This window comes from Ovis canadensis, chromosome 15 (assembly GCF_042477335.2).
Source record: "Ovis canadensis isolate MfBH-ARS-UI-01 breed Bighorn chromosome 15, ARS-UI_OviCan_v2, whole genome shotgun sequence".
In the NCBI taxonomy this organism is placed as follows: domain Eukaryota; kingdom Metazoa; phylum Chordata; class Mammalia; order Artiodactyla; family Bovidae; genus Ovis; species Ovis canadensis.
Window position 1 is genome coordinate 86,487,592 of NC_091259.1, and position 12,663 is coordinate 86,500,254.

A 12,663-nucleotide genomic window follows, 5' to 3' on the forward strand; every position below is an offset into this window, starting at 1 on the left:
CTGATGCTGGGAAAGATTGAAGGCAGGAGGAGAAGGGGATGACAGAGAAGAGATGGTTGGATGGCATCACCAACTCAATGGACATGAGTTTAAGTAAACTCCGGGAGTTGGTGATAGACAGGGAAGCCTGGTGTGCTGCAGCCTATGGGTTCACAAAGAGTCGGACATGACTGAACGACTGAACGGAACTGAGTTGAACTGAACTGAACTGAACAATTAGTGATACTGAGCATCTTTTCCTGTGTCTCTTGGCCATCTGTGTGTCTTAGACTTTTGGCCAATTTTTTGATTGGTTGTTTGTTTTTAGATAGTGAGTTTCATGAGTTCTTTGTATATATTGGAAATGAATCCTTGTCAGTACCTTGTACGGAAGTGTACCTCGTTGGGGATCACCATTGCAAAGAACAGTGAGTGATTCATACTGTTTTTGCAAGTGGGGGAATGCCAAATGTTTTAGGCTAATTTTTGACTTGAATTATGTGGCGTGACTAGAAGCATGCAAGGTGGAGTAGCTTGCAAAAATATTGCAAGCTCAAGGAACAGCATGCTCAAATCCAAGGAGAGGTGCTCATAGTGGAGGCTTTTCCAGGTAATAAGACAGAGTTCTGGGGGTCTGCATCATTGAAAGCATGGTGGTGATGACTCGCAGAAGAGGTGACTGGGCAGGAAGGCTGTAATTTATGAGCCTTTTTGTGTCGTGTAGGGAAGTGTGAACTGTTATCTTGTCAAGTTCCAACACTGGTCTGAAGTTACTTAGAGGGACTGTGATTTACAGTAGGGTCATAAACAGAAACATTTTTCTTTAATTGAGGTTCTGTCTATAGACGCGCAAATGACTCAGCCTTAATTTGTCCAGCCTTGTGCGGGGGTTCTCCTCTATTATGCAGCTCGGTTGGTAAAGAATCCACCTGCAATGCAGGAGACCCCAGTTCAATTTCTGGGTCAGGAAGACCCGCTGGACAAGGAACAGGCTACCCACTCCAGTATTCTCAGGCCTCCCTTGTGGCTCAGCTGGTGAAGAATCTGCCTGCAATGTGGGAGACCTGAGTTCAATCCCTGGGTTGGAAGGATCCCCTGGAGAAGGGAAAGGCTACCCACTCCAGTGTTCTGGCCTAGAGAGTTCCATGGACTAGTCTATAGGGTCACAAAGAGTCTGACACGGCTGAGCCACTTTCACTTTCCTCTATTATGCAGGAGTATTTCATAAATTTAAGAACACAGTCAGTTATTATGACCTTGTTCCTTTTTCTTCTCCTTCCAAAAATGGCCCCTGTGCCTGACATAGTTACATTTAAGCAGCTTTGCCCTCTTGCATTCTCTGAGTATATCAGTATGACTTGCTTAGTTGTGTCTGACTCTTTGATTGTATATAGCCCAACAGGCTCCTCTGTCCATGGAATTCTCCAGGCAAGAATACTGGAGCTGGTTGCCATTTCCTTCTCCAGGGGATCTTCCTAATCCATGGATAGAACCTGGATCTCCTGCATTGGCAGGCAGATTCTTCATCATCTGAGCCACCAGGGAAGCCTCATTCTCTGAGTGGTCCTTAGGGATTCTAGGCGCACTGTGACGTTTTCTGCCCCTTTGCCTTAGTTCCCCTCCATCCTTTGCTTCAAGATTGGGCATGTGTGGATGGCACTGAGGGGGTGTTTAGACAGAGGAGGGCTCTCCTATCCCACCTGTAGTGGTGAAAGCCTCCAAGTCACACGATAGGAGTGACTCATAGGTTTTGCAGAGACTCTAACAGCACGTTGCCTGACCAAGTATTATTTCCTCCTTTTTCCATGACCCTCCTTATTTTGATTAGTCCCTGCTTATCACTCTCAAAACACCCTTTTGTTTTCTTCAGATGTGATGATCTTGGTTTTTCTTCCATTTATTTATTTAATTTTTTTTTTCTACTAGGTTGTGAGCTTCAAGAACCTGGGCTCCTGGATCTCTTGGTCACATCATCTGGTCCAAGTCTGACACATGGTAAGTGCTCAATAAATATTGAAAGCTCAATAATAATGAAGGATAAATGTTTGCACAAGAAGGTTTATACTGAGTTAATTTATTTTCCACAATGTTAACCATGTTATATTCCCTTCACATAGCAACATTCTGATAAAACCCCCTTAAAGATGAAGCTGCTACACAATTCTTTATTGAAGATGAGAAATGAACTTTGTTATTTGCATAATCTGAGGTTTAGTTTTATAAATAAGCCCCTGAAAATTTAGAGATAGATTAATGGATAGAGAGACAGATGGATAGATATAAAATAAAACAAACTTACTAAAATGTAACATCAAAATTTGGATGATAGCTGACCAGATAGATGTTCACTGGTAAATGCTTTCAACATGACTGTCTTTATGCAAATTTTCATAAATGAATGTGGGAAAGAAAAAGTACCCGTGTATATTCCTCCTCTGGCTAGAATTTACTTTCAATCTATACTTTTTATGTCCTTCAGGTAGATGATTAGCAGGGAAATAGTTAAGAAAATATTTTATAGTATATTGTTTAAGCAGCAAGTGATATATTTGGTATGATTTCCAGTAGAGAGTTGTACACTCACATGGTTAATTAGAAGTTGGGAAAACTAGAGCCCATGACTCACTGTTCCTCTGGCTTAAGATCTGGCTGCTGGTTCCAGGGGACTGAGTAAAGTCAGAAGTGGAAGGTGACTCCCAATTGTTACCTGTTGTAACAGGAGAAATCATTGTCTCACTTGTAACTCATAACTCTCATGTAGGGAAATGTGCCCTTGGGATCATTAAGATGGTTCCCTGTCTTTCTGTCCTGTAAATCTTGTTGACCTTGGGGCCACTCTTGCTTTTGATGGGTCCAGGATGGGAGGAACCATCATTACAGTAATAATAACCAGCATGTGAGTGAGTGTTCATGGCTTATGAAAGTATTCTATTTGCCTTACTTTATTTGGTTTTCCCAACAATGCTATGTTGCAGATAAGCCAGGTAATAGTATGTACCCACCTATTTTACAGATTGAGGCAATGTGTGAGAGACATGGGCAATTTCACAGTATGGTATTGAGGAGCTGAAATTAGGACTGAGGCTCCTGACTTCTAATCCAAGCAGCTACCCTTGTCTAATGCCCGACTGAAAATATAGGGAATAGTTCACTACCTGATTTTATGAAAAGGAGGGAGGCTATTTCAAGGAATTAGAATATCAGAGAAAAGCCCAAGGAAGGTGAACTCTTCCCAGGCTGAATTCATGCTACATAATTGCAAAGACTCGAATCCAGTTCTCCATTCTGTTCTTCCATGTTTTTTGCAGTGTCTGTCCCTTCTGAAAGGAGAAATCTCTGCTTGATTCTCTCCCAGTGAGTTTCTCTGAGGTGAATAATGCTCTTTTAGGATTAGGGAGTAGAGACTAGCCAACAGGCATCCTTACTATGCTGCTGCTGTGCCTGTCATATGTTCCGTGTATCCTCCCCTCCCCAGGTGGCTGATCCTAGTGAGATGGAATGATAACTCCTTTAATACTTATTCCATCAGCTTCTGAGAAGCTATTAGAGTTCAAATGTGCCCACTGCTCATGACTTGTAATGCCATTTAATTCCCCTTTACTTTTGGTTTGTTGAAGGTTAATGAGTGTTGACTACGGAGTCAGACATCCCTGTCTCTGAGACTACACTCAGCTCACCTGTGCCATCAGGCAAGTCGCTCAGCTTCCCTTAAGTCTCATGTTTTTATCTACAAAATGAGATGAATTATAAAGCTTCCCCTTTGGAATTGTTGTAAGAACTAAATGGAATAATACTTATGAAGGGTACAACTCAGTACTTGCTGCTTAGAAGATGCTCATAACTATTGCTAAGAATTTTAATAATTCAGAGTTAGAATATAGAAATGCTCTTCATAAACTTGATAAAATTTATCTTACTCTCTAATTAGAAGGAATGCAGATGATACCACCCTTATGGCAAAAAGCGAAGAGGAACTAAAAAGCCTCTTGATGAAAGTGAAAGAGGAGAGTGAAAAAGTTGGCTTAAAGCTCAACATTCAGAAAACAAAGAGAATGGCATCTGGTCCCATCACTTCATGGGAAATAGATGGGTAAACAGTGGAAACAGTGTCAGACTTTATTTCTTTGGGCTCCAAAATCACTGCAGATGGTGACTGCAGCCATGAAATTAAAAGACACTTACTCCTTGGAAGAAAAGTTATGACCATCCTAGATAGCATATTCAAAAGCAGAGACATTACTTTGCCAAAAAAGGTCCAACTAGTCAAGGCTATGGTTTTTCCAATAGTCATGTATGGATGTGAGAGTTGGACTGTGAAGAAAGCTCAGCGCTGAAAAATTGATGCTTTTGAACTGTGGCATTGGAGAAGATTCTTGAGAGTCCCTTGGACTGCAAGCAGATCCAACCAGTCCATTCTGAAGGAGATCAGCCCTGGGATTTCTTTGGAAGGAATGATGCTAAAACTGAAACTCCAGTATTTTGGCCACCTCATGTGAAGAGTTGACTCATTGGAAAAGACTCTGATGCTGGGAGGGATTGGGGGCAGGAGGAGAAGAGGACGACAGAGGATGAGTTGGCTGGATGGCATCACGGACTCAATGGACGTGAGTCTGAGTGAACTCTGGGAGATGGTGATGGACAGGGAGGCCTGGCATGCTGTGATTCATGGGGTCGCAAAGAGTCGGACATGAATGAGCGACTGAACTGAACTGATACTTACAGCATTTTGCCAACAAACATCCATATAGTCAAAGCTATGGTTTTTCCAGCCATCATGTACAGATGTGAGATCTGGGCCATTAAGAAGACTGAGCACCAAAGAATTGATGCTTTTCAATCGTGGTGATGGAGAAGACTCTCAAGAGTCCCTTGAAGATCACGGAGATTAAACCAGTCAATCCTAAAGGAAATCAACCCTGAATATACATTAGAAGGACTGATGCTGAAACTTCAATATTTGGCTACCTAGTTTTGAAGAGCTGACTCACTAAAAAAGACCCTGATGCTGCGAAAGACTGGGCAGGAGGAGAAGGGAGGAACAGAGAGTAAGATGGTTAGACGGCATCCCTGACTCAATGGACATATGTTTGAGCAAACCCTGGGAGACAGCAAAAGGCAGGGAATCCTGGTGTGCTGCAATTCTTGGGTCACAAAGAGAGTTGGACACAGCTTAGAGACTGAACAACAGCAACATTTACACACAGCTTTTTCTTCCTGCCTCCTCCCTCCCTCCCTCCCTTCTTTCTATAGACTGAAAGAAAGGCCCAGTATGAGAGCTGTGAGTTAAGTTCTGTTGGGGCAAAATGAGGACTATAGCCTGGGAGACAGGATTTCTGATAGCTCTGAGAAACTGCTCCAAAGAGGAACTTCTGCGTGGCTTACAGTTTTGTTCTCTTATCTCTGAAAAAAGTTCAGTATCTTGTTAGGGGATAAGGTAAGTGTTGTACATGATTTTAGTGAAGGGGGCACCTGCAGTCATGCACACATTTTGGCAGAGGTTTGCTGCTAGTCATGAGCAAATTCGCCATTAATGAGTTTAGTGCTTTTCTGGATATGAAGAGATGTAATAACTGGGCTCATAAAATCTTCTTCTGCAAATATCTAACGATCTGAAGACCTGCCCTGCCAGTTTTTCCAAGAGTACAGAGTGCCTCATTCCTGTTCTCCACTGTGTATTCCTTTCAGAGGGTATTGAATGTCAGCAGCTGCAGCAGCACTTGATTTATTCCTTGTAGAGGTAGCTGTCAAGTGCCAATTTGTAGTTGACAAACTCCTTCTTTCCCCCCTTCCTTTCTCCTCTCCAGCTCCCTCCCTACCTCCCTTCTGCACGTTGTCATTGAGTGTCTCTGTCATGTTAGGCAGTCTCTACTCTTATGGATATTGCAGGTTACAGTGGAAAACTAAGGAATCACAGAAATGGATATCAAATTATACCTTTAGTAATTACTACAGAATATATCAAAAGGAGGCCTTGAATTAATGGGGACGCTTCCCTAAAATCTTCCAAGCAAAGGGCTCACTACTTGAAGCACATAGAAACCAATAATATGGCACCAGCTTTTGAGAAGAGTTCTATTTTGAGGCCAGCTGGCGAGGAGACGTGGGGAGGGCTCAAATCTGTGTCTTTGATTTGAGATTCAGTCAAACATTATGAGTTGGTGGAGGATGTATTAGTTGGCAGAAATGTTGGTGAAGCAGGTTTCAATTAGTGGATTTTGTAACTTGTCCATTTATGATGGGATATGGTTGAAGCTTCAACATGGGATCTTCTAGGATGGAGAACCCTTCACTTCTAAAAGGATTCTGGCATTCAAATTCCAGTCATGTCCTGATCCTTTGGTTCCCTGAAGGTGGTATGGAGACTTAGTTTTGGGGTGTTATTTGAGGTCAAAAATTCTTCCCTTGTGCCTACTTTGGCTGCCTGGGGCTGAAGCTGTGGGAGGGACTATACAAGGTGGGGCAGGGTTCCTGGAGGAGGGCCAATGCTGGTAGTCTGTTGTCAATCACCAGTTTGCAGATTGCAACTTTATTCCAAGAGCAATGGGAATCCATTGAATAATTTCAGGTAGGACTATAACATAACTCTCATGAGTCATTTAGTTTAAATGGAAGTCTGCCCAGTTAAGCCATCTTTATGCATGTGGCCAGTGAGCAGAGGGCAGACATGATCCACAGAATTGATCATCTGAATTCAAACACCATGCTCAGTGATCTGGGAAATTGTGAAAGTAATAGGCCTTCATGTCTTCCTCTGGGAAGTTTATTGAACAAGCTGTCAAAAAACTTCAATTGAGTAAATTTGAAGACTTCATTGGCTTTATTCAATGACTTATATGAATCAAGCAGTATCCCAGTTATTAAGCAGAAGGGAGTTCTGAGGGGTTGTGCAAATGGAAGGTTTTTATAGGAAGAAAGGAAAGGCAAGGAAGCCATCAGCAAAGTATATTTGGGGCAGACACCTTTTTTTTTATGAGGTGGGAGGGATTACAAGGTTTTATCATGCATATATATATATATATATATATATATATATATATATATATATAATCTTTCTCTGGGCCAGGGGCAGGAATGGAGAAGGAGTGAAATGCAACAGATTATCACCACAGTGCCTACCCCAAAATTCCAGACTAGTTGATTAAGATTGTATTTCTGGGGAAGGCTTTAAGTGCAATTCTGTCAGGTATTGTAGAGGTTTGGTATCATGGGCTTTAGCAGAAGTGACACTTTTAGGGCCTGTGGTTTTTCTCTTTAGCACCAGCACATCTGGATTATATTTCTGGATGTGTGCAGTAAGCCTCCTTCCAGAGGGCTCCATACTTCTTCAGGGCCCTGTAAGAGGAGCAGACAAAATCATGAGTAGGTGAGATTCGGGTCAAAGGAGCTACTTCATGGAACATTTGCTCTTTTACTTAATACTTTACAATGCTGTCATTTTCAGCTATATCTGAAAGGCCTCTTTCTATTTTGCCCGGTGGAGGGAGTCAAATACACTCTGGCTTATGTTTTAGAAGGTGAGTTCACATTTTCTATATGGAGGAGATTGAGATTTTCTTTTGTTGCATGCTTTTCTGTACCCCAAAGCATCATTTCCCTTTTCTCCAGTATTAAAAGAAAAAGCTCTGCTGAATCACTATAAGATAAATCATATAACTATAAACCAACTCATCCTGTACCCACCTACCTCACCTACTTTATAAAGGGAAATATTTTTCTAGGCTCTGGTGATACAGGTGTGAATAGGAGTGATGAGAATCTTATCCACTTGGAATTCCTCGTCTGCACTGGGAGACACGTATTACCCAATATGCTATTGAATCATGATTGTGATAAAGGTCAGACATGAAGAGAACCAAGCATTTCTCTTCTTCTCTACAGGTGTAGTCTTGGGGGCAAGGGAGGACTGAGATGAAGAAAAGACCTTTCAGGTGAGCTTTGGAGAGTGAATGGAACTTGAGAAGGTGACAGGAGGGGGGTGGCAAGTTGGAAGATTATTCCGGTAGAAGAAAAGGTGACCAAGGATGGGTCATGGCAAGGGGCAGGGAGTTATGTGGCAACTGTAGGGAGGTCAGATATCTGGAGGGCAGGAAAGGAGGAGGGCAATGGTAGAGTGAAGATGGATCACTCTTCAAGGATCTGATATGACTAGGTCTAGCCTTGCTGCATTATTTATTCATATTAATAGGATACTGTTTTTCTTTTTCCTAATCTTAAAAAAAAATTGTAACCAAGGTTTTGGCAGTTAATTTGACAAGCACAGGATCCTCCAGGGAACTGTGAATGCTTCAGGATGAGTATGGATTCTCAGTTCCTGTAGGAAGAGTCACGCCTGCCTGTCCCACCAGACCCTGCAAGCATCTTAGTTTGCAACCCTGGACCAGATAATTTGAGAGTCCCTCCCACTGGTTAAGTTCTAAAGCATGTCAAGGCTCTGTGGGTGATACAAAGACAAATAATGCAGAACCCTGGTTTATAAGAAGCTTGAAATTTAGTAGGGTGTCAAGGTATTTTCGCTAAGAAGTACCCAGAAGGCAGCAGGTAAATGGTAGGAATGACTGTTATCATTTCTGTGTTAGTGTTGTTCCGTACTGAGCCTCATGTCCATGCTGGGCACGTGGATGCTCCTTAATAAGTAGCTATTGGCTGAATGATTCATAAAGCAGTGAAGAGTCTGGTGAGCAACAGTGAAGGGAAATGAGAGCTGTGGGTTGAGGGACTGTTATTACCTGAGAATATCTCCAAATGCCTTCAACATGGGCTTTTTCACATATGGTAGTCCATGCTTGGCACACAGTGACTTCACCAGAGGTGCCACCTTGTGATAATTATGGCGTGGCATTGTGGGAAATAGACTAGGGAAACAGAGAAAGGAGATATAAAACTTCTCAGACCTAAGGAGAAACCCAAAGTTCCCTTTCCCCTTTTACAAAATAAAATGGTATCAGCCACACAGACCCAACCTTGACCTTGCACAATACATTTGTTCTGGGAAATTAAACTTGCTGCCAGACTCATCTTATCCCTTAAACCTCTACAAGCCTTGTGGGTGGCAGATGTTTAGGAAGAACTAAGAGACTATGTTTTAGCTCCACCGACTTGTTATTTTTGGCCTGATCCAATGAAAGTAAATCATTTAGAACTTTCTACCATTTAGAACTACCTAGAGAACTGGAAATACTGAACTGCCCACCCTGCCCCTGCTAATCTCTGTCTTAGTCTCTCTTTCTACCTTCCTATCAAGATGATTAATGTTTATTAAGTAATGGGAAATAGCTAAAAGTCCCAGGAAAGGAATAAGTGAGGAGAGATGGACTTTTTAATCCCAAGTTTTCATCAGTCTCCCAGATGATCGTCTTGGATGGAAACCTCTCCTTTAATGAAACTGTGAGTAAGAGTCTTTTTGTTTTGTTTTGCTGAAATTTTCAAGCCCTAATATGAGAGATAGAATGAAAAAAAATTCCTTGAACAAATAAAGGTCTTGTTCTTTCTTTGACTATCACAGACTCACATGGTTAGACAAAGATAATGTGGAAAGCCTTTCCCCTGACACTCTGGGGAAATTGACTCTCAGTGTTTTAACTTGCATCAAGGTGTGAACTACCCATTTCCTCTCTGTAACTGACCCATTGGCAAAGTATTTCCAGATACCATGTATAAATTGCAGCAGGGACTCCACTTCATTAATTATTTTGTAAACTTGGCTCTAAAGACACAGATAAATAAATATTTGAATTATAGCATAGTTAAGTTTGAACACAAGTTGGTTACTCAAGTGTCCTGATTTTTCTGAGGTTTTGCCAACAAAGAAAATGCAAAGACATCACCATTTCCTAAGCCCATAGGAATCTGGAAGCTGAGTCACTGATACTTTTCCAAGATTTCACTCCATTTACTTGCAATTGTGACACTTCCTTCATTTCTTTCTTCCCTTATCTATCATTGTCGTTAATTGAAAAATAGCATCCTTTAGAGAATCCTGGTTCATTTTTTTCCCTTAAGATTGTGAGTCTACTGCTCCTCTCTGGACTCTATGGAGGGCGGTTATTAGTGACAGCCCTTGCCCTTTATCATAAACTATTTCTCTTACTCACTGGTGCTCAATTTGGAAGTTCAAGTGCCCAGTGAACCAGTTATTGAAAAAGGAATGTTCAACATTACAGGTGGCCAAGACCTGCAAAGAAAAAGCTTACATTAGATATAAATGAACCCGTATCAAACAAGATATTTAGTCATTCTTTTGTTTATCCATCATTCAACAAGTGCTGATTGAGTACGTATTTTATGTAACAAACCATGTGGGATAAAAATAAGTCCCAGGTCTCAGGGACCTTACAATTATAAAGGAAATAGGCATTTTGCTAAGAAGTATTGATAAGGCAACAGATATGAAGAAGTGAATAGGATCTGAGAGGACTAAGTCACTATCAGCCCTCAAAATCAGAAGACTAAGGTATCATGGGTAAGGACTTTGGCAGATGGAAGCGGGATTGTAGGACTCGTAGAAATTATAGGAGTTTGAATATGGTTACCACAGAATAGACTTAAAGGACTTCTAAATGGGGAATAAAGCATGCAAGGTCTTAAATCAAGAGTTTTGTGCATAGAAATACATTTATTAATATATACAAGTAGCTTCCTTTTTAATCTAATGTATTTTATTTTGTACAAAGTTCATAGGATTCTTCAGACTACTTAGAATGCTTATGAATGTGACTTTTATTCAGCGCCTTTCTAAGATTTAATTCTTGTTAGGGTTGTTGCCATGTTGAATGGTATTTTTGCAGTTGCTTTATGTCAGGGTTCCTTGAGTGTACTTTAGAGGACCTTGGGGTCCCTAAGACACTTTCAGGGGATCTTCAAGGTCAAAATGATCCCCATAATACTTCTGAGACAGTATTTGCCTTTTTTAATTCTCATCATGCACACTTATAGCATGGTTTTTTCCAGAGGCTATTAAACATGGGATGATGTAATCACCCTGATGTTAACCTTTATCGGCTTTATCGTGTTATTTAAAATTAATTAATAGATGTTTAAAAACTCTCAGTTTCAATTTCAAATACAGTAAGTATCAGTGGATATAACCTCCAGCAACGAAAGCTCTTTTATGTTCTCAATAAGTTTTAAGAGTGGTTTCCTGACCAAAAAGATTGAGAACCACTACTGTGTGGAATGTCCACTGAATTTGCAAGTGAGCGTGGAGAAGGAAGCAGTGTGATGACTGGATTCTCCAGTTAATCACGGCACAGCCAGGGTCAGGCTTAGCAGGCAGTGGTATTCTGCATGGGTCATGAATCTTGTAATCGTTAACAGCATGCTTGCTGAGAATACTGAGTCTCCTCTCTGGGCCCCACTATCTGTACAATGAAATGAGGGGGATTCCAGGGTTCTCCCTTCGGTTATTCTAGGAGTGTGAGATTCATTGAAAGATCGTATCATGTTGAGGCAGGTTTAGTAAACCTTGCCTGTAAAGTGCCGCCCAGTAAATGTTTCAATTCTGCATCACAGCTACGCAGTTCTGCTATTTTAGAATGAAAACTATCATAGAGAATACCTAATGTATGAGTGTGGCTGTGTTCCAATAAAACTTAAAAAAATAAAATAAAATCTGGGCTAGATTGTCCCTTGGACTGTAGTTTATTAAGCCTTGGTTAAAAGCCAAGGTTCTGAAATCAAACTGCTGAGGTTTTAAACCTGCTTCTAGGGAATTTCCACCGGTCCACTGGTTAAGACTGTGTGCTCAACACAGGTTTGATCCCTAGTAGGAGAACTAAGACCCTGCCTGCCGCACAGTGTGGCCAAATTAATAAACACAACCTGCTTCTGCCACTTAGCTGTGTGATCTTGCTCAAGTTGTGCAGCTTCTTCATACCTCAATGTTTTCATTCGCAAAGCGCGAATATTCCGAGCATGTAGGTACATGTAGCTACATCTCATGTAGCTACATGCAAAACAGTTGACAGTGCCTGGCCCCTGGCAAGCCTCCAATAAACATTATTTGAGGTAAGCAGACAGTAATCAGAGTGCTTTGGTGGATGTTTTCCCGGAACAGCATTATTACCTGAGAACTAAACCAGTCCCGGTTCTCCTCTTTGCTTATTTTCATTGGTATGTGGCTCATCTGGGTAACATATGCAATCCAGACACTTTCCAAAAACCTTTAAGAGAATAGGAAGATATGATCATTCCTTGGGGAGTCTAAGTTCCAGTCACTGGGCTTGCGTAGCCACTGGCAGATCTGGCTGAGCAGTAGAGGAAATGGCAGTGACTCAAAGGTTCCATCATGTGGTGGTGGTTTGTTTTTCATCTTTGCAGACCTTTTATGTCTAAAGATGGCATACTAGGTATTCAGTCACACTACCTGTCTTGCAGCCTACTGGACCAGAGCAGTGTCCCCAGTATTTTCTGTAGGCATTGGTGCCAGGCTCAGAAGATACCTAGATAACTGAAGGTCAGGCTTCCCTGGTGGCTCAGTGGTCAAGATTCCATCTGCCAATGCAGGAGATCCAGGCTTGATTCCTGGGTTGGGAAGATCCCCTGGACAAAGAAATGGCAACCAACTCCAGTATTCTTGCCTGTGAAATCCCCAAAGCAGAGGAGCCTGGCAGGCTACAATCCATGGGGTCACAAAAGAGTCAGACATGATTTAGCGACTAAAGCAACAACAAATTAAAGATATACGCA

The 12,663-nt window shown here is 41.6% G+C and overlaps 1 protein-coding gene across 1 annotated transcript in view; it reads right to left on the minus strand.

The window, feature by feature from the left end:
* Nucleotides 1-7,250: 7,250 nt before the first annotated feature.
* LOC138420214 (fatty acid desaturase 2-like protein FADS2B) overlaps nt 7,251-12,663 on the minus strand; it is a 44,692-nt gene continuing 39,279 nt past the window's right edge. The window contains exons 9-12 of the mRNA XM_069553343.1: nt 12,041-12,137; nt 10,071-10,150; nt 8,706-8,831; nt 7,251-7,311 (exon numbers count right to left, since the gene is read on the minus strand). Coding sequence (XP_069409444.1) covers nt 7,251-7,311; nt 8,706-8,831; nt 10,071-10,150; nt 12,041-12,137 — 364 coding nt within the window. The remainder of the gene's footprint in view (nt 7,312-8,705; nt 8,832-10,070; nt 10,151-12,040; nt 12,138-12,663) is intronic.